Genomic DNA, 22,665 nt, shown 5'->3' with positions numbered 1-22,665 from the left:
TCAGGTAATTCAAACGATTGCATGATTTTCTTTTTTTTTAGGTTTGTGACACTTTTGTCTTTTTCATTTTTAGCCATGGCGTTGTCAGTTTGTTTTAGATTTATGAGTTTGACTGTCCCTTTGGTATCTTTCGTCCCTCTTTTAGTGTCTTAACAATGATACACATATTAAGAAGATGGAGAAATTGACCTATTTAAGAAATACTTACATTTGGTAGATCTTCAAAGAGAGGTCCAATGACCAAAATAACAACGAGCACAAGAGCGGCAGAAAATACACTCGTTAGCTAAAATGAAAAAATAAAACTCAGTTTTTTTAAGATATAATATAATATAATCCAGTTTTCCGTCTGATAATTGTCCTACTATTATAGATATTTCTGGTTAACTACAGGTTGAAGAATAATAATTGTTTGCCAGTCCTAATAACAAGTTATTATATTGATTGTTCCTGCTTTTGGTCCTGGTTTTGGTCCTGGTTATATTTTATTTTTTATTATACTTCGGAAAGAAAGTGTTGAAATCGGCATTTAAAAATAGTTTCTAATATTTTTCAAAGCACAAATTATATGAACTTTTATTTTTTTGTAGCACACTGAAATGGTGACGTAGAAAAATATCGAGGAGTACCGATTGCTAATTTCTAATTCAAATATATTGACACATGGCAAAAAATATCTGTTTTGCAGACGGTAAATAACGTTTACATGCATATGGTTTTCAGAAAGGATAGTACATATCATGATTATAGAAACGTTTACAGACTAATATCTTAGAACCGATATCTTATAAATCACGAATTATCTGGCAATGTGCTTGTTCTAGACTCTAGGAGTCGAGATTAAGAATTGAACGATGGACAGATAGTGCGTGAATTTTTCTTGCTTCCTGATTTGAAGATATTACGAGACGTGAATAATCAAAGTTTATTGATTGGTTAGGACAATCCAAACCAAGTAAATGTCCTTCAACCCCGTAAAGTATCGGATTTGTCCTCTCTATTTAAGCAATTAGATTTTACACAGGTAACCTTTATCTATAAATATTCGAATCTTCTGGAGTAAACAACAACGTTAAACGATAATAATTCATAGCGTGTGACCTCACGTGTGTGGTAAAATTTGCTGATTAATGCACGTGGCTATTCTAGTAAATGAATTTATCTACAAAGCGAGAGCACTTTCCATTTTCATCAGCTAAGAGTCGAATAGCCTTTTTGAAAGGCTAACGCTTGTACTATAAAGACTTCGATCAAAGTATACTTCAAACATGGCAGAAATAATCTGATATGGTTTTCAGAAAGAATAGTTCAAATCATGGCTATGTTGACGTTTATAGACTAATATCTTGATATAGATAACTTGTAAATAAATCACGAATTGTAAGACCATTGTGTTTGTACGTATAAAGACTTCGATTAAAGTATACAAATGGAAATTGATTGTTTTCATAATAAAAGACATAACTTTATTAGCAATGCAACACATGTTAATCATGTATTAATATGATAATTGTGGTTTGAACGTTATAGCTATCAATAAATCATTAAGTGTAAGAAAATATGTCTTTGGTAAGAACAATCATTTAATAAGTCGATTAGGATTAATAAATGCGTTTTATCCATTATTCGCATTTGCCTTTCCAATCGAAGAAAAGAGACGGGCATATGAAATAACTTATCAAACTTCCCATAATACTTTAATAAATATTCATCAAACACTGCTGTCATTCAGTTGTGTACAAACATCAGATTTGTATAGCTTCCAATGTTGTCTTTTGTTGATTGCAGTTGGTCGTTCTTTGTATTTTGCCATGACGTGGTAAAATTCTATTAGAATTATGAGTTTGAATATTACATAAGTATCTTGCGCCCTTGTAAGTTTAGATTTAAATCATTATATTACATTGTCCTATCTTTCAGTAATCAAAATAGGTTACTTACCTGAGTTTTACCACCTGCTGATTCTTGGACAGAGCTACGGGAAACAGAAGCTGCAGCAGGATAACAGGAGAAAAAAGATCCAAATATATTAGATACTCCATATGCAATGAATTCCTAGAATAGTGAAAAGAGTATGTGTGTTTATGTGTTATATATACATAAACAATGAATCCATAGAATAGTGAAAAAGAGTACAAGTATTGGTTGTTATATGTCCCAATTTTGCAATGATTTCATAGAATCGTAAAAAAAAAAGATTCCTAGGCGATATTTTTGGACAGAAATTGCATGAACTGGCAACTGTAATGCTCAGACGTCTATTGCCGAAATGTACATTTAGTGCAGAAAAATGGTCTGCGTTAATGGCATTGCATTTGAATGTTTATAAAATAAAATTATGTACTCAAACTAAATATATAATACCTAAGCTGTTCGTTGACAACATAAAAAATGCATAAGACACAACCAAAAAAAGTACCAAATATACAAAGAAGATAATTCAAAGCTTGTTGCCTGATGAATACAAATAATACAAAGAACAACTGGCTTGGACTTCGCCCGGGTTACCAAGGTCCTCTCTTACTGTACAGAACACTGTAGCATTTGGATTAGGGACTTTACGTTTTGAATTTTCCTCGGAGTTCACTATTTTTGTGATTTTACTTTTTTCAAATAAAAAATATTTATATACCTGGTTTGAATCTATTCTGTAATGATGTTTCTTTGCCATAAGAGCAGCAAGCGAAACAGACTGAGCAAATGCAACAACAGCAACAATTATAGCTTCACTGAAATTATCTGTAGCATCTCTGAAGGAAGGAATTTTAGGCAGTGGTAACCTGGAAAAATAATTATCCTGGCAATTAGGAACCATATGTTTTATTGGAAACTAGCACATGCTGATAAAATAAAACGTTTGGATTAGTACTATAAATATAAAATTAATTGTATGACTTAAGGGAAAAAAGATTGCTTTGCATATCTATTTATTCAATTTTGTCCGTCATAATTCATATTAAATTTTTTAAATTAGTTCGGCATAGGTTGTTTCCTGATGGTCAATGCACCAATATAAATCGAGATTCCTAGTGGAAGTTTTCGGTCTCGTTAAGACGGTAGCAATAAAACAATAAGTCAAGGTCTCAAATGGCAGACTTGTAATATGTGTGACTTTATTTTACTGAATAATAACTAGGTTCTGGAAAAATAAGAAAATAATTCCTCCTACGATTCCACAGTAGCAGTTGTACAACTTAAACGTACGTTCTAACTTATAATACAAAAAAGCACTTTAATTGAAAGGATTATCATATAATAAGTTGTTTACCCAGCAGGGACTTTTCCAACAGTTTTCATTCCATATGTATCATGAAAATGTCCATAATGAGAGGCCAGTGTACCAATGACAACCTACAATAGAGAACATATTTATCAAATGGGATATAAAAACAAGGCCGCTTATGTAACAGCTGTGACCTTGTTTCAATAAAAAATATTGTATAAAAAAATAGCAAAACAAATAAATGAATAATATAAACATTGTTTACCATCGTGCAACTCATTTTTTTATTAGTTGATAAATACTACAATCTTGTTGTTATGACTCTTTTTATATATCATAATAAAATTGAGAATGGAAATGGGGAATGTGTCAAAGAGACAACAACCCGACCATAGAAAAAACAACAGCAGAAGGTCACTAACAGGTCTTCAATGTAGCGAGACATTATGTTTGTATTACAATATAAAAAGTAAAGAAGATGAGGTATGCTTGCAGAGATCACATAAAGTGGATGTATTGCTTACAACCACTTCATTTGGACTTTAGTAAATAGTTGTCACGTTGGTGGTCATGCCACATCTATTTGCATATATGCTTTACATCATACGCCCTGGGTCAATGTTATTATCCATAGCTTGTGCACTGTTACATTCGCGCATATCCTGATGGTGTTAGGTACATATATAACTCCGCAATAACTGTGGTGGTTCATAAAATTATCAGTTTGTCACAAAATTGTCAAAGTCTCTTAATGCCGTATAGCATGTTTGGTGTGTTTTATCATTTAATTTTGCCATGCGATTGGGACTTTCCGTTTTGAATTTTCTCGGGAGTTCAGTATTTTTCACAGACGTCTAACAACAATGTTCACGTGGCCTGTTATAGCAAATAAGCTTTCAATTTGGAGATCGCCAAACCTACCCCATCTTATTGATACTTACCACTACTAATTCAACAGGTATAGGTATCTTCAAGTGTTTCTTGAATCTCGTGTTGACTTGAACCTTGACTATATACAAAATCACAATACAAATAGCCGACATTATTATTGTAGCTGGATTTGTATCCCCAATGTTCTCAATAATTGCTTTGTACGTCTGAAAAAAAATAAAAATAATAATTAACTTACAAATAAACTCATCATAGATATCAGGACTTTCGTCTACAAAAGACTCCAAAAAAGTGAAAAAAAGCCAAAAAAGTACGAAGTTGAAGAGCATTAAGGACCAAAATTCCTAAAAGTTTTGCCAAATACAGCTAAGCTAATCTATTCCTGAGGTTCGAAAAGCCTTAGTACTTCAAAACTTCTATTAAATTTTGTAAACAGTTAATTTATAAATATAACCATATCAATGATAACTCATGTCAGCACAAAAGGTGTTGACTACTGGACTTGTGATACCCTCGGGAAAATAAATCTCCACCAGCAGTGACATCGACCAAGTGGTTGTAAATAAACTCATCATAGATATCAGGACTAAATTTTGTATATACGCCAGACGCGCGTTTCGTCTACAAAAGACTCATCAGTGACGCTCGAATCCAATAAAGTGAAAAAAGGCAAAATAAAGTACGAAGTTGAAGGGCATTAAGGTAAATTCATGGTATACCGCCATCTTGGATTGTACAATCACAGTACAAAATCGGTCTAGTTATTTGCCCAAATCAGCAAATTTGGAAACAGATTTGCAATTTAACGGTTAGACTGTTTATTTATATAAAGAAAACTTGCTAATCTATTGTATTATTCAAAATATTTTAACAAATATCAACCTTTTTGGTTTTTAAAATAATTTTTTCAAATGAGCCATTTAAGGGGAGATAACTCTTAGCACAACATTTATACTGGGCTAATAGGGAAATTTTTTATTTTTACTTGTGGCAAGAAAACAAGTTCGGTGACACCATGTTTTCTTTTTATTTTCTTCAAACATATTATAAAACCTATCTTCTCACAATTTATTTCAAAATTCTATCTCATAGAATTTTGTTTATGCACTGTTATGTGTTTTTTCATTAACAAACTAACCAAATTTAGGCAATTTTCAACGACTCATAGCTTGAAAAATAGCACTGTGACCCATACTTTTTATTATATTTTTGAAAAAAGCATAGGAAAATCTTCATTTTGTCAAATTATAAGAAAATTCTGTCTCAAAAAACCTTTACTTATGATCTACCTTAAGGACCAAAATTCCTAAAAGTTTTGCCAAATACAGCTAAGGTAATCTATTCCTGAGGTAAAAAAGCCTTATTATTTCAAATTTTCTATTAAATTTTGTAAACAGTTAATTTATAAATATAACAAATATCAAAATAATTTAATAGCGCTTATTACTATAACTTGCCGATAAAAGTGCTAATTAGTTGTAAATAACAAAATAATTAAAACTTATCTGGAAAGTGTTCATTTGCTGAAATAATATTGATATATATATATAGGAAGATGTGGTGTGAGTGCCAATGAGACAACTCTCCATCCAAATAACAATTTATAAAAGTAAACCCTTATAGGTCAATGTACAGTCTTCAACACGGAGCATTAGCTCACACCGAACAACAAGCTATAAAGGGCCCCACAATTACTAGTGTAAAACCATTCAAACGGGAAAACCAACGGTCTTATCTATATATATAAAAAAGAGAAACGAGAAACACGTATAAATTACATAACCAAACGACAACTACTGTACATCAGATTCCTGACTTAGGACAGGTGCAAACATTAGCAGCGGGATTGTTTTTTTTATGCCTCTATAACTTAATATTTTACAATAACTGTAGTTGAAACACAAATAAACTAATATTTTGATTTCTTCATATACTAGTATATGTACTTACATTAAATATTTGATATAAATTTGGAAACCGCTTTATCTTCAATCCAAATATATACTTGACTTGACTAGTGAAGACATGTACAGCAGCGCCGGTGGTAAATCCACTGACCAGAGGGTCGGACATGTACGTGGTAACAAATCCCAAGCGGAAAACACCAAATAATGTCTGAAATAAATTATCAGTATACAGTATCAATACTATTATGGTACACATGATCTCTAAAAAATGAGATCTAAAAACAAGAATATAATTTTGTTCGGAATAATGGTATATTTTTAGAAATATATATTACGTGTTTGCTAATAAGCCAATATGATAAAAACAATTTTGAAGTTAACTTATAGTTGTTAATTTCTATTTCATTTAGTCTCTTGTGAAGACTTGTCTCATTTGCATTCATACCAAGTCTCCTTATTTAGAAGGATACGTTTTTTTAATACATGTCTGTGTTATCATTACATGTTTTAAGCTACATACAAAGAATTGATTCGCAAGCTATTCGTGCATTTGAAAGGCACATACCTACAACACCTTATTCCCACTTGGAAACAAAAATAAAATTTAAAAAAAAATATGGAAAAAAAAATAGAACTACCGGAAGGATTTTAAACGATATATTACAAATATAAACTTTTCATCACTTACTTGTATCACACCGACAAGAAAGCATACAGATGCCGCTAACGCCATCTTTTCTACGTCCAGCGCAGAAATAAGATCCGGTGTACCCGGTGTTGTTGTGGAATAATTGCCACCGGTCACATTATAGGGTTCGACTGTTAATGTTACAACTCCTGGCTTTTCGTCCAGTTGTGAAACTATAGATCCAGTCATTAGACTTACTACAGCCACAGTACCTTGAAAACAATAGTAAATTAGATAAATTGCTATTTATTTAAGGAGGAGATTCTGTTTAGAATGAAATCCAAAACAGTGTGGCCGTGGCCATTGATTGACACATTAAATTCATCCATTGACTGGGACAATTTTCGTGAACGTTTGTCTGTAACGACCACTGTTCACGACGTACCTACGATAGACATTTAAACTGTAGGGTCACCAAAGGTTTCTTAACGCCTTTTATTATAAAATAATTCGAAAAATTAATCAGGAATAACCTTTATGTTTTGATTTATATAATTTATATATATCAAAACATCGTTTTATTTCTGAATAATTTTTCGAATTACTTTATTAAGGTGTTGAGATCCTTTGGTGACCCCATAGTTTAAGTGTCTTTAAAAAGTACATAGTGAGCAGTGGTCGTTACATACAAACGTTCACCTAAATTGTCCCAGTCAATGGATGAATTTGATATGTCAATCAATGGCCACAGCCACACTGTTTTGAATTTCATTCTATCATAATGATAAATGATGTTTACGATAGATAAATAAGTATGAAATCCACCGAAAAACAAAGAGATGTCTGGAGTATAACGTTCTGTCTTTAACAAGGGTGATGTGTTTATATAATTTGTCGAGCTTTAAATCATTCCATGTCTATCAAAGATGTTCAAAAGTTAAAAAACAATTCCAAGATCTGCTATCTCAAAATGACGAGAAACATAAATATATTGCATACAACAACTACTGTTGAGGGTCCTGACTTCAGTCAATCACAAGAAAAACAAACGAATGGCTATTTCTTTAGATTGCAATTTTTAATTGAGATTCTAGAATGTTGATTTTTAGATTATATGTGTACCCAAATTTAATTTTGAACGAGCACAAATAACTTTTTAGTTTTGTAAAATTTACACCATTGTTGTATCAACTGTTATGGGTATGTTTGCAGTGGGCAATTCTTTGCAGCCTCCCAACTTTTGATTGGATAATTAATCTAACGACGATCGCAGTCTGTTTAGTTATCACCCTCTATAAAACAAAAATACTATTGTCAATACTTACCCATTGAAATATGTTTTGATGTTCCGAATATATAATAGAGAAGAACGGGAAAGAATGCTACATAAAGTCCGACAATAGGTGGGAGATCTGCTAACATAGCGTAGGCCATACCTAAAACAAATACAACATTAAAAGTACATCTTCTAACATAGCGTAGGCCATACCTAAAACAAATACAACATTAAAAGTACACATGCATTGCAGTTAATATATTCATAAACTTAAAATACCGATATATTGATATTTACCAGTTGTTTATGTGTTCAAATAATGTCGTTTTGTATAAAAATGAAAACAATATATTTAGAGTAAAAGTACATGCGAACATTTACATATCGGTATACATGATATAACAAACAAATAATTTCACTTTACTATAAGCCACGGCGTTAAAAGCACCCTAAAGATTCATTTTAAGTGTATTTTCATGAAATGTTTAACTCCAATGTTGTTGTTTTTTCTAATGGTAAAAAAATCAAGAGACATATACAAAAAAATATCGTTTACAAAACAAATCCTTTAATTGCCTAGTAGCATCCACAGATTGCAAATCTATACTTGAAGCATGTGAACATGTCATATTGAAACAAGACGTGTAATTTCAAAAGCTTTTCTGTGAGGAAAAAAGAAGTGAATGTCGAGAGAAATCTTTAATTTTTGTGTTATTAAAAATCAAAACTAAAATGTAAGTGTCAGTCATGCCATTTTGTTTTGAGAAATGGTTTAGTGGGGTCATTTTCGTCCTGTCTCATTAGTTTTAATCCCACGTCTCCATACACAAATATATATGCAGTAGTACTCTTAGACTTATTATAAATTTTTTTATGACTACATACCATTGATGCACTATCAGAGCAGCCTTAATTGTGAATTTATTTTAATTGTCTTTTCTCTTGCAGTCTCTCTGTTTATTCTTTTGAAAGACATATCACGAGAGCTAAAGTGTTTTTTTCTTTTCTTTTGTATTTAGACGTACCTTGTGGAAGTTGCATAACACCAACGGTAAATCCAGCAATGATATCATTCGGAAGATCAGTTCTAATTTTATATTTTTTCATAATGTTTATACTAGGCACAGTTTTAAAGAAGCCCTTCTTCAATTGTTCTGAAGAGCAATTACACATTGAGTTAAAATGGTCACAGCAAGAGTCTTTGATAGAGTCCTCGCTGTGGGGTTGACGGTATTCCTTTCGGAAGGTATTGGCCTGGTGTAGTTTCGGAGGTTCGTTGCCATTGGATATAGATGTTTCCGCAATGGAACCAGTTTCGACATCCACATTTTGAACTGTTTGCTGAACTGTTTTTATGTCACCATTTGAGTCGGACATGACTATATTTTGAGAAGTAGAAAATGTCAGCTAATTTTCTCTGTTCTGGTTGTCTGGGAAAAAAATTAAACAATAAGTATCAACATATTTGAAAAAAGTCCCAATATTAAAATTAGCTTATTCGCTGCTGAAATTCACAATTCATGCAACATTTCATATAGAAAAAAGAGATGGGGAAATACAAAGGGGACATTCACAACTTATAAATCAAAAAGAGAAACTTGCTAAGACATACACAGCTACTTTTGCATAGGTACTAAGTCTGTACTAAAAATCTGTAGTACTGGAAATTTACTTTTGATATTCATTACTATTTTGTTCCTTTAAAATTATTGTAATATTTAGGTACCTGTATTTTACAGTACTTAATTTGTACTTGAAATTTATGTACTACAGATTTTTGGTTACTACCGTTACATTTTCAGCATTTTGAAAGTTTTTCTATTTCAGATCTCTTAAAATTATGATTTTCAAACATAGAATATTGTATTATTTCTGTACCAAAATATTTAGTACAAATCAAGTACTGTAAAATACAAGTACCTAAATATTACAATAATTTTAAAGTAAAGAAATAGTACTAAATATTAAAAGTAAAATTCCAGTACTACAGATTTTTAGTACAGAAATAGTACCTATGCAAAAGTAGCTGTGTAGCAAATAACATTTAATGACGAAAAGACAAACAACCTTTCACAAAACACTACATTATATACATCACGAATCCAAACAAAAACCAAAACGACATCAGATGCTTTTGAAGGGTAAGAAGGTTCTACTTCATATGCAACTCCTGTAGTGTTTCTTCATAAGCTCAGTGATCATTTTATCAAGTGATTTAGCATTTCGCAATTGCGGATTATGACTCTTTTCCACCAATAATAACTATTGGAATCTGAAATTTAGATTTGCTGTCAACACACACTATGTACTCTAATATCATATGTCAATGGCATAATCATATAACAGCTATAACCGCACAAGCTATGATCTATGACAAATTTCAAATAATGAAAAATTTGATATAACTCTTAATTTCATAGTTGTAGCACGGTAGTTAAATATCGTGTACACATTTTTTAAATTAAGCACGGAATGTGAAAAAAAATCTGACGGGTGTCCTTCGAAAATATTAATCTTTAAATATAATTTCATCAAAGTACCGACCTTGAACTTATGGGAGAAAAAAAATTCAGATTATGATAAAAAAAAACAACATGCAAAATTGATAAAAATACTTATGTGCTACTACCAATTGAAATTATAATTTGGTTCCCACGCATGACTTATGTTCTGGAATATTTCTAAGAGCTTGTTCTTAGAGTCCCGTATTCTTATTATGACAATTACCATGTAAAATCAAATCTGTTATACTTGTTAATCAATATTACATGTTTCCTACAACAGTATTTGGATTAACCTTTATTCATGGCATTCCGCTAGATTTAATGAACTAGAGTTTTTGAGTCATAGTCTCAGACGTTTGACTTTTAATGTTTCATGAACATAATTGTAGTTGTTTTAATTTATATTTTTTTTTATTATTCTTATTTGACCTTTCTGCACTGACTATCCATGGAACTTAATTATTTGAAAAAAATCTTCATTATTGTCTTGTGTTGCATTCCTATAGCTTTGAATGAACTTACGTGTAAGGCTACCATATTTCTAGGCCAATCAAACTTCTGTTTGTATTTTTAAATTGTATTTAAGTTAAAATATATACAACACTGAATTTTGTTAAATTATGAATAATTTAGAGACGAACAAACAATAACAGTTACATGTATAAACAAGTCATGGACATAAAAAAATGGAATAAATTAATTTTCCGTGTAATACATGAAGTTCCATGAAAACGAATATATGGGATTTGAGATAAGAATTTGTTCCAAGAAGTTGATTTCTCTATAAATGTATTTCTACGAAATAAAGTCATAAATCCCTAAAGTTCTGACAAAGTCATAAATCGGAACTTGTACATGTAGCTACAACTTCAATTCGCCATAATACAGTAGAGTTGTACAAATATATAAAAACGTAGTTCTTAACTATTAGTATATAACCATTTATTCAAATAAGGAATATATCGACCCTAAATTAAATACATGTACATGTATATATAAATGCACTTTACAAAATGATCACTAAACATTTACGTCTATCAAATGACACTGGCGAATCCCGCGGGGATGTTGTAGTTGGACCCCCCCCCCCCCCCAACCCCACCCCACCCCACCCCCATCCCCATACAAAATTTTCGTTTCAACACTGAGTCTAATGGACCATCAGTCCTAAATGATATCATCAGCTTGGTAGTCAGTACTGTCGGTTCTCATGCCATTGAAAACAAACCTTTCTAAATTTGCCTGTTTTTTTTTTTATTTTTAAATTACTAGTATCAAGAAACTTAGGTTTCAATCCCTCGGGCAATGTTGTTTTTTTTTTATTTTAGGATTTTTTTTTTATTATATAGCTCTTCTACAGTTTCGGTTTTATACATCCTTGGATTTTGTTCAAATACTCGGTTTTAAGCATTCCTGATCAACGTTACCCCCAGAAAAGCGCCTCAAACCCATGCAATATATATCGTGTTGTTTTCATGTTTTGACGTACTGCCAACTATAAATAGCGTCAACTATAATATTAATTTCTTATGTTTGCTAGCGTATTGCCAGACATCGTACAGTTCTATTTCTTGTATATATATAATAACTACATATAAAAACGAAAAATTCGAGTATCTATAATTAAATTAAAAAAACGTATGTGTTCTTTGGAACTTTCTATCGTCAAGAACATGAAATATTTGCCACTGAACTTCGATATTGATATCCATATATCGATCACTAATTTCACATTTTACTCCAAAAAATCAAATTTGAACTTTTGACAGTAATTAATCCATCATGCAGCGAATATCAAAAATATTATATGCTGTTCAATAAATATTCTTAGCAGTGTATATAGTGTTTTTTAAATAGATGAATTTCGTGAATTTCGCTTATGAGACTTCTCTCGCAAATTTTGGAAATGAAAAATCCGATTCATCAGTGTCCAAAGTGTTAAGAGTAACGTGTATTCAAAAGTTGAAGGAAATCGATAAAATTCATAAGAAACCAAAATGAGTGAAGACTAAATGCGTTGCGTTTCTATAGGTGTAACTTAAAGCAATTCTCGTTTTAGCAGATAGTAAAAATACTCGGGAATTAGTATAATAATTTGCTATGAGAATAAGGAGATATGGTATGATTGCCAATGAGACAACTCCGAACAGTTCAAATTAAGTGATAGTAAGCATTTAAAGGCAACCGTATGTGCCTTCAACAATGCCAAAAACCAATATCGTGTAAACGGCTTTAAACGGCTCAGACTTGAAAAACATGGTACTTAAGCCTTTGTATATTTTAGTTTATGCAGAGACATATTGTATTATATGTCTCTGGTTTATGTCATTTATTCGAGCTAATTCAATCTTTTTAGCATAAATAAATTACACCCTGCTTTTAAAGGTGCCATCCTTGTTCCGCATTATAGTGAGTTTTTTTTGCTTATCGAGTTCATAGTTCAGAGACCATGTACATAGCTATGGACTTGTATAACTTTGTTTGTTTATATATTATAAATACCGCTGACAGACTTTTCAACATCTGTCATTAAAACGATTCATGAATTGATTTTTTAGGAGAAAAAAAATAATTAGAAAATCAAGCACCAAGACATGAATTTTTTTTATTTTATATTTTAAAAGTTTATACGTCTAGGCAATAACATGTAAATTAGCTGCATGTTTTATTCAAAGAAAAATCAACACAACGGACCGTGAACTTTTAAACTTTCAAAGCAGGCGACACAACCATTCCTATTGCAAAATGAACAAATGGGCACTTCACTGAAACAATTTCAAGGGGATCAACCTCGTTTAAAGTTCCCTACCTTAATTTTGAAGTAACTTCCATTTCACGCCATGGTTGATTTTTGAGTTACAGTGAAAGCGACTATATTTATTGACGTGTTAAGTCGTACATATAAGTATCTGCAACAGATGTGGATATTGATCAATATATGTTTTATTCAAATGTCAGGATAAACTAAGTTGTGATGTATATATCGGGCAAAAACCTATAAGTAGTAATTAGATGGGCGGTATTATAATTTTCTTTTCTTTTGTCTATCTTTTTTAATATTTTAAAATGAAAACTAGTTACATTTCATCGATTGATTTTATATTGTCATTTGGGAATTGCTATAAACTGCTGTCAAATAATTCGTGCATATTCAGACGATTAAACAATCAATGATAATATTGAAATATCAATTATTTAATCTATCTCTTTCTCTCTCTCTTTTTATTTTTACTTAAAAGTTCAACAGGTCAACATACAGCATAATTTTGAAATAGACATTTCGGGGCCTTTTATAGCTGACTTTGCGGTATGGGCTTTGCTAATTGTCGTAGGACGTACGGTAAGTAAACCTATAGTTGTTATTTCTGTGTCATTTGGTCTCGTGTGGAGAGTTGTCTCATTGGCAATCATACTACATCTTCTTTTTTATATCTTCATTTTCATTGATATCGATGTCGTAATTGTTTTAATATTATGGTGTGACTCTCTATGTCGAACAAATAAAGTTTATATTTACTTGTATGTTACTATATATTATGTATAAATCAACAAAATAATTTCAAAATTAATTAATTAAAAATAACTACAGAGACCTGGGGTGGTGTTCTCGAAGCTATCTTAGGACTAGCATAACATAAGATACGTCTGAGATAGCTTCGAGACACAACTTAAGAGTGTCCTAAATTGATCCTACGTCCATCCTAAAATTGGTCTTATCTATGACTTAGGACGAATCTTAGGATACTTTCGAGAACACCACCCCAGGGTGATTGTTTAAAGCTTGAATCGACCCAAAAATATCACTCATACGTGTAACATATACATTGATTTTTATATAGAAAAAATACATGTTTTCTTGAGCCTTGTTTGACCCTTGACGCTTGTAATCAAAAACATGATATATTTTGTGTAAGAATATCTTGTAATCAGGCATGCGATAAATTCAACATACGCCTCTAATAAAAAGATGAAAAAAAAAGAAAAAAATCCATTCATACTAGTTATAGAAGCAGTTCGTGTTTAATTAAGCGGACGTAAGTCATGTATATATTCATATTGTTCTACTGTTTAACAAGAAACATCAACATCTGAAGTATTTGAATTAGTCTAGATATAAAGATTGATTGGTTGATGTTTGCTTAATGTTCATTGGTCCCATGCAGTCAGCTGATCTGTTCATGCATTGCGATCTTTCAAAGCTGGAACTTATTGTAAAGTCTGGGATACTTATGGTGACTGGTAATAGATGAGCCAAACCAATTATGAATTTGCCAATGAGACAACTTTTTACCAGAGACCAAATGACACAGAAATTAACAACTATAGGTCACTATACGGTCATGTCAATTTATAATTTTCACTGGACGATAAGTAAAAAGCAACCAAGAACAAGTGTATGTTTACAACAGTAAACAGGCGCGGATCAGATGGGGCGCACCTAGCTCACGCCCCACTCAGTTTATAAAGGAAATATAAATGTAAATACAGTCCACTAATTCGCGCCTCATCCTAATTTCAAATCATGCCTGGTAAATGCATTTTCCTAAGGCAGGATAGAGTTGTTTTGATTTAAACAATTCTCGTTTATGCAAATTATTCACAGGCACTTGACCTATATACCTGTTATAGGAATGTATATGCTAGGTAAAACATTGACAAATGGTACCAGTCAAGGCTTTTAGTATGATATGTAAACAAGTACACGCTTTTAAGTGCACATGTTTTTTCTTTTCTTTTGATAAAATGCTATTGCCACAAATTTACATAATTCGCGATATGCGAATTTCGCACTATGAATACAAATGATATGCGTTTTTTTTTACTTATTTCATGGTTTTCTTAAATTAATGGATCTTAATGAATTATGAAATAGTGTTTCTCTGTGGTCGGGTACATGATATATAGGTTTCAAAAAATAGAAGGATTGCAGTTTTTAGAGATATGATCGTTTGATTAGTCACAAAATGTAATTGAGAAAGAAAGATTATGATTTAAATCGAGATTTTTTTCTCGCTATTACATTTAAATAGCTTATTTGATGCTTTGGTAATATAATAATAAATACTTACCTCAATAATTGTTTTTTAATCATAATTGAAAAGTTTGTCTGTCCGTAGTTTATAAAGAAAAATAAATCGTAATTGGCTAATCTTTTGTTGCTGCTTTTACGTACGACGTGCTAATGGGAAAGCACCGGACGTAAACACTTGCTAAATGTCATGACCAAATATTTCTTGTTTGTATATGATTAAAGAGATGATATAATTAAAAAAGAACAACAACATTTATAATTTTATGTTTATCTATTAGTACATATATAGAATGTACGTATATCATTAATATTTAGTGTTTGTCTCCCTTGGTTATTCGAAGTATATAAATGCATCCAACACGGGAATGTACCGATGTTTGATGTGGGTAGCTTTTTGTACAACTGGAAAAGTTAGGACAAACTGAAGTTTTGTTACTATGCAGAGGTAGTTGTATAGGGGGAGAGAGTGGGGTGCCTAGGTCCCCCTATGGAGCTATATATATATGTGGTAAATGTAAAGAATTTTTAGAAGAACCACTCCAAACGTTGCTTCCTTAGGGAACCCCACCCTCATAACCCCAAAGTTATATGTTTCTGGACTCCACTCTCATAATCCCAAAGTTATATGTTTCTGGACCCCACCCTCATAACCCCAGAGTTAAATGTTTCTGGAACCCACCCTCATAACCCCAAAGTTATATGTTTCTAGCCCCACCCTCATAACCCCAAAGTTATATGCTTCTGGACCCCACCCTCATAACCCCAAAGTTATATGTTTCTGCACCCCATCCTCATAACCCCAAAGTTATATGCTTCTGGACCCCACCCTCATAACCCCAAAGTTATATGCTTCTGAACCCCACCCGCATAACCCCAAAGTTATATGTTACTGAACCCCACCTTCATAACCCCAAAGTTATATGTTTCTGGACCCCACCCTCATAACCCCAAAGTTATATGTTTCTAGCCCCACTCTCATAACCCCCAAGTTATATGTTTCTAGCTATATTTTTTTTTAATTTCTTGATGATTTTGTGGTTTGCGAGTGCGTTTATAGATCATGAGCATATTTTTTGCCATAATTTACGTATATCTTTCTTGATAATTTATAGATATCGCATGCGCTCTTTGAAAGCTCGTCGTTGTATAATTGTGCACAATATTTACTGCAAAAGCGAGTAAGGTGCTTCTCTAACTCTAAAAGAGCATATATGATGTTTGACAGTTCTTGATTGAGGCTTCCTTTTGAAGTTGAGGATAAAAATGAATATATTTACTCACATCCAGCTTGATCGAGGGTTTTATTAAAACTAATAATGTGTGTGTATGAAAATAACACTTTATAATTGATTTTGCATCATAAGAACCTTTCTGAATTTCAATCAGGAACAATAAAACCCAAACATTTGTAACGCAAGAATGTATTGCTATAATGTAATACTTGAGGGGTTCATGACCATAATGAGCTCTAAAACATGTCCAATCTGAGGTAAGTGTTACCAAGTTGAGTTGGAACCTCCGTGTCATTATAACGTCTAAATATGTCAGCGGCGATTTTACGAGAAAGGTCTGGTATTGCCAAGCCAAGTCCTGATAGAACCGAAGTCTCTGGTTGTTTGTGGATTTTTTTCCTTCAAGAAAAGCTGCAAACAAATTTGATGAATTTTAATTCGACTTTTTGTTTTTTTTTCGACACTTATATATCCCGTCTCGGCTTTTGCAAAAATAAAAACATTATTATTTGAATCTTGCAATAAGGAGGAATTGTATTTTGGACGAGAATTTCGCTTGCTATGTACATCCCCTTTTTACCTTGTAATTTCAACCTACATGATTCTGCAAGCAATGTCAACAGTCACGGTATCGTTTCTAGGGTAATCATAGTTGTGTCTATTATCATTCAACGAATCGGCGAATATCATCATATTCAATTAGCTTTTTTGTGTAAATAATGCGGGTTAATGCATGCGCTTCTCAATATGTAATATTTTCACATATTTGAGGAACGGCCAAGATAAGAGAAACAATATAAAGACTTAAGTAGTGCGTTTTTAATATATGAATGTTTGCCACTGTTTCAGTGTTTCCAAAATCATTATATGCTTGGCTTGTTTTGTTTTCCTCTATAAATTCTTTGTCAAACATGCTTTATTATTCCAAGTAGAGTGTATCAATTTTACTGTTGGAATATGTAGCCGATGCATCTCTTTGATTAATTTTCATATGTGATGTGTATTACGTAAATGGCATAAACCCACTTTCTCTTGTTTAACAAATTACCTTTGTCAGTGTCGACAAATTGACAGCAAAACATATGTTTACCAATGTGTGCGGTTTTGTTTACGTGTATAAAGTCAGATAAACCGAATTCAATTGTTTGTAAATACTTTAAACTATTTTCTATTTATTTTGATGTTGAAAATGGGTGCATCATGTACTGGGAAGGAATACATCTTCAGTCGAAAAGACACTTGAAATTAGAGCAACTTTCAATTTCGTGTCATGCATTTGCAATTGTCTATCATACTCAAATTCCTCCACTGCTACATATATTTGTCTAATTCATTTCAGGTCATTTTCTTCCAAAGTGCTGTTCTCACGGGAAAGATGATTAAGTGGTGTGATGTCGGGTTGTGATATGGTCCACGGCTAGGTAACACATTCCTCCAGGAAAGTTGATTTTAAATTAGTTTGATATTTTTTTTTGTCCCTTTTAGTCGTAAAGCTGATAATAATCATTGCTACAAATTTAAACTTCCTTGGCTTTCAAACATTTAGGTTTTAGCGTTCCTGATGAAGGTAAACCAAGAAAAAGCTGAGTCAAAGGCGCTTCGGACGCACGCCATTTATCATGTGTTATTTTCTTTCATAAACATAAAAAAAGGGGGGGAAGCATATGACCGATTAATAGTAATATAACATGTCACAGTTAGGATTTTTTTAGATAATATCATACGGTTTCTTGAAAACAGCTGATTTTTCGTCAACTATTACGGCAAATAGTTATCAAAGGTACCAGGATTAAAATTTAGTACGCCAGACGCGCGTTTCGTCTACACTGTAAGACTAATCAGTGACGCTGACTGCATGTTGCACTCGTACAGAGCAGGATTCGTTCGAATTCACCTAACTACACCTTTAGTGTAATGAAACTGTTATAATCTACACCTTGTATTTATCTATCTCTTTTAACACTACTCATAGCCGCAAATATATTGTCTCAATACAAACTTTATCACTTTTATTTTGACGTAGAAAAATTTTAAAAAAAAGGAGCTGTGGTATGTGATTGCCAATGAGACAACTCTTCACAAGAGACAAAATGACACAGAAATTAACAACTATAGATCACCGTACGGCCTTCAACAATGAACAAAGCACATAGTACATAGCTTTACAGCTTTAATGACCCCGAAATGGTAAATGTAAAACAATTCAAACGAGAAAACTAACGGTCTAACTTATGCATGGGTTGCATATAGTTTTGACTGTATTAGTCATATGGAGGCTAACATTCATACATGTATTAGATATCGATTCGATAAAGACATGCATATATAAATTATTATTCAATCTGTAAGTTCTGGTATGCCGTTGACATTACAAATTCCGCTCTGTATTATAATAGAATGAATAATTTCTCGGTATTGTGCATACATTTTTAAGATAAATTCGATATATACATTTACATTCAATTGGATATGCAAAATTAAACAAATCAGCTTAACCCTGTCCTTGCTGAACTGAAAAGATTTCAAATTTAAGACTATCTTTCATAATCCATAATATTTATCATGACAGCACTTATGATGATTTAACATGCATTTTCTTTCTTGCAGAATTATGTACATTGTGCAGTTGTTTGAAATATTATGCATAATTTTAATCTTATTGCACCTCGCAACAGATTGTTGTTTGTATAAGTACAATATGTATAAAAGCTGTGTTTGTATATATCAGTTGGTCAAAGTTTACATCACAATTCATATTTATTTGAGATAATCACCTCATTTTTCTTGATGAAATATAGGAAAGATAATAATCATCACGAAGTGCTGACATGATATATTTTGAATTGCCCTGCCTTAGGGTAATACTTTAGTTCGGAATTTGGTTTGGAACGTTTTGTGGATGATAATCTTGGTCTTTTCAAATATCAAACATTTTATATCTGTAGTTATTTTCCAGGGTTTGATTTGATCTCTTGTTTTCGTGTTTTCAAATAAAAACAAGCAATTTAATTGATCAGATTAAAGTTCATAATAAATTAAAAATGAAAGAAAAACATCGTTGCACTTTCTGCAACTAGTTCTCACGATAAGAATCAAAGCATTCTGAATATAAAAAAAAAACTATAGGTAATTCCCCGAAAAACACTAATCCCTCAACAAATTTAAGATAAATGCTTGGTGTCTTCTTAGCGGATGGGACAGAGGGTACACAAAAGTTGCATCGCATTTTTTCTCTTTCATTTACATGTTTTTCTTTTCCATTGCATGCTATATTTGATATGTATGCTGACAAATTTGAAATGTACGTTACAAGGTAAACGTTTGACACCGACCCCAATGCGCATGACACCTAAGTAAATAAATGTCACATAAACGTTTATACATACGATACATTTAGTGTTTCGTAATTTGTTAAAGTGTCCACCAAGACGTTTTAATTATGACAGACCATGAAACTAGCACATAAATACGATATTAAAACATTTAACACTCATCAAAATTGTGTTAGGGGTCTCTAAAACAGTTTTATATATTATATTCAAACATACGAAATAAAATGTTTGAAAGTCTGCGCTGGCTTCCAAATGATTGTAAAATTAACATAGAACTACTAACCTCGGGTAGTTGTCTTCTTTCTCTAGAGCAAGATCAAACCATTTTCAAAAATGTCTTCGAGTTTATTAAAAATTTGGAAAGATTTCAAATTGTCTAGATAGCAAACCATGAGCGCACACACATCATCATCTAAGTAAAATTCTTCCCCCTTTTTTTGTCCTTTTTATTTTTCTTTTTTTTTCTAAATTTTAAATTTTATTTTTTGTTGTTTTTTTCTTCTAAATATTTATTTTGTTTTTTTTTTTAAAATTTTATGTATTATTATGATTATTTTCTATTTTCCGTCTTTTGATCCATATTTATATATATATATATATATAAGTACGTCTGAGTCAGTGACAACTCCACAACAGATTTATCCATCGGATCGCCATCAATGATGGTGATACATGGCTGTGTACATTATGTATATACAACTCGTCTAAACATCAACCCAACAATGTTTCGCAATTTTTTTGTAGAGCCCAGGTGGTCGTGTGGTCTAGCGGGACGGCTGCAGTGCAGGCGATTTGGTGTCACGATATCACAATAGCATGGGTTCGAATCCCGGCAAGGGAAGAACAAAAATTTTCGAAAGCAAATTTACAGATCTAACATTGTTGGGTTAATGTTTAGACGAGTTGTATATACTAAATAGATATACCATTCTATATAGACATGCATGCTCATACATATAGTTTTGTATTATATTGCTATAACTGTTAAACGAAGAAGACTTCATAAGTCTGTTTGACTTGTGTCTTATCCAATTTATACTTGAACAAATAAAATATGTTTTAACTAAAAAACTGTTTCTGTTGGCACGAAGGTTAAACTATAAATGTTTAAAACAGATTGTTTGACATCAATGAAACATCCATTTAGAAAAGCGGAGACCGAATCTGAAATGATGGTTCTTTTCGTATGAAATGTTCCAAATAAAACAGATACATTTTAGCATGTACATAAATGTTAAAAGCAACATATTTTCAACCTATTAGTCAGTTATTAATGTTTAATGACTGTCAGACTGTGACTCTCTTAAAGATATGGGTAAATAAGACATTTCAAAAATTTCTCAAAGAAACACCTCTGTATCAGAGTTGTGGGCGTCAAATGTAAGCGAGTTCCGTTAAGAAAATACCTTCATCATGCAATTGGTCTATTGTTTTAAAATCGATGTTTTTCACGCAATGGAAAAACATAGATAAGTGTTCGCCAAGTACCACAGCGAGCAGACTATAACTTCAAATTAGCCGAATAAAGGTTTGCTATAATTATCAATTTTTTTATGTGATCCCTTCCAATCTTGTAATAAAAGCAACTTTATGACGATTCGTTTATTGCAAATAAGCAACAAATTCTAATTTGCATATGGTGATTAAATCACTCCGTTCAAAGAAGATGTGTGGTAAATATTCGATTTAATTTGTTGCAAATGAAAAACAAGAACTTCAGCAACTTTATAGTATTGGATTTATTTTCTAAATGAGATATAGTTTACCACCTTATACAAGTAATGGTGATAAATGCTGACAAGACCACATTTAACATAAATGATTAGTTGTAGAAGGGACATAAAGTTACTGATATATGAATATAGAACCTTAATCACAATGTTGATTGAACTGCGGTTATAACCTTGTAGAAATATTTCATAAAGTACCTGAGCATTGCAAGGTCAAATTAAAAAAGAAGCCTGTAAACTACCGGCAATTTATGAAAAGAAAAGATGTACATAATATGGAAAAGTATTTGATAAAGGGTAATATCTCCAACAAAACGTTAGTAACTTAGAAGCAAATTCGTGTTATTTTTTTGGGGTGAGTGGGAGATACGTACAGTGACGAATATTACATACAAGAGGGGGACAAATCAAATGATAAGTCAATAACGCAAATTCTATATTATGAGTCGACTTGTTTAGAATTCGATGAAATAATGGCATACAATAGGACATTACACCCTTTAAAATATTTCTCAAGTTTTCCTTTTAAATCCATATCATCGCTTTATCAACAAACGGGTGTACATTTATACATCCTTCATCATAAGACGGACTCCTCGTGCTCAATCGTTTTTCATAAGAAAGATTGTTGAAAATAATGTAGACATTTTTATCTTAATAAATATATCATAACTACCCAACGCCCTTATAAAAAATATTGTTGCCAATAATATAGACATGTTATATATGTATACAACAATACAAAGGCATATCTCGGATAACATATATCCTTTATCAGTACGATGGCATGTAAACCTTTTCAATCGAGTATGTAGTTTTCCTTAAACAATCTTGAACATGATACAAATTCTAAATCGCAAACACGGTGGAAATATTCTACAATCGCAGAGTTTATGCAAATTAAGGATTT

General features: G+C 31.9%; 1 protein-coding gene across 4 annotated transcripts in view; it reads right to left on the bottom strand.

Moving 5' to 3' along the window:
- Window positions 1-22,665, bottom strand: part of LOC139486187 (prestin-like) — a 42,137-nt gene that overhangs the window by 13,220 nt on the left and 6,252 nt on the right. For 2 of the 4 annotated variants that reach the window (XM_071270975.1, XM_071270977.1), the window contains exons 1-10: window positions 13,239-13,354; window positions 8,951-9,355; window positions 7,975-8,085; window positions 6,710-6,921; window positions 6,065-6,229; window positions 4,165-4,320; window positions 3,269-3,351; window positions 2,633-2,780; window positions 1,942-2,055; window positions 209-286 (exon numbers count right to left, since the gene is read on the bottom strand). In XM_071270975.1, coding sequence (XP_071127076.1) covers window positions 209-286; window positions 1,942-2,055; window positions 2,633-2,780; window positions 3,269-3,351; window positions 4,165-4,320; window positions 6,065-6,229; window positions 6,710-6,921; window positions 7,975-8,085; window positions 8,951-9,302 — 1,419 coding nt within the window. In that variant the 5' untranslated portion in view covers window positions 9,303-9,355; window positions 13,239-13,354. Of the gene's footprint in view, window positions 1-208; window positions 287-1,941; window positions 2,056-2,632; window positions 2,781-3,268; window positions 3,352-4,164; window positions 4,321-6,064; window positions 6,230-6,709; window positions 6,922-7,974; window positions 8,086-8,950; window positions 9,356-13,238; window positions 13,355-15,498; window positions 15,568-22,665 lie in introns of those variants that run through there. The other 2 variants (XM_071270978.1, XM_071270976.1) reach the window with 2 other exon arrangements.

The sequence above is a fragment of the Mytilus edulis genome, chromosome 8 (assembly GCF_963676685.1).
Source record: "Mytilus edulis chromosome 8, xbMytEdul2.2, whole genome shotgun sequence".
NCBI classification, from domain to species: domain Eukaryota; kingdom Metazoa; phylum Mollusca; class Bivalvia; order Mytilida; family Mytilidae; genus Mytilus; species Mytilus edulis.
Note: the sequence above shows the minus strand (reverse complement) of the source record. Positions and strands in the feature narration are given on the sequence as shown.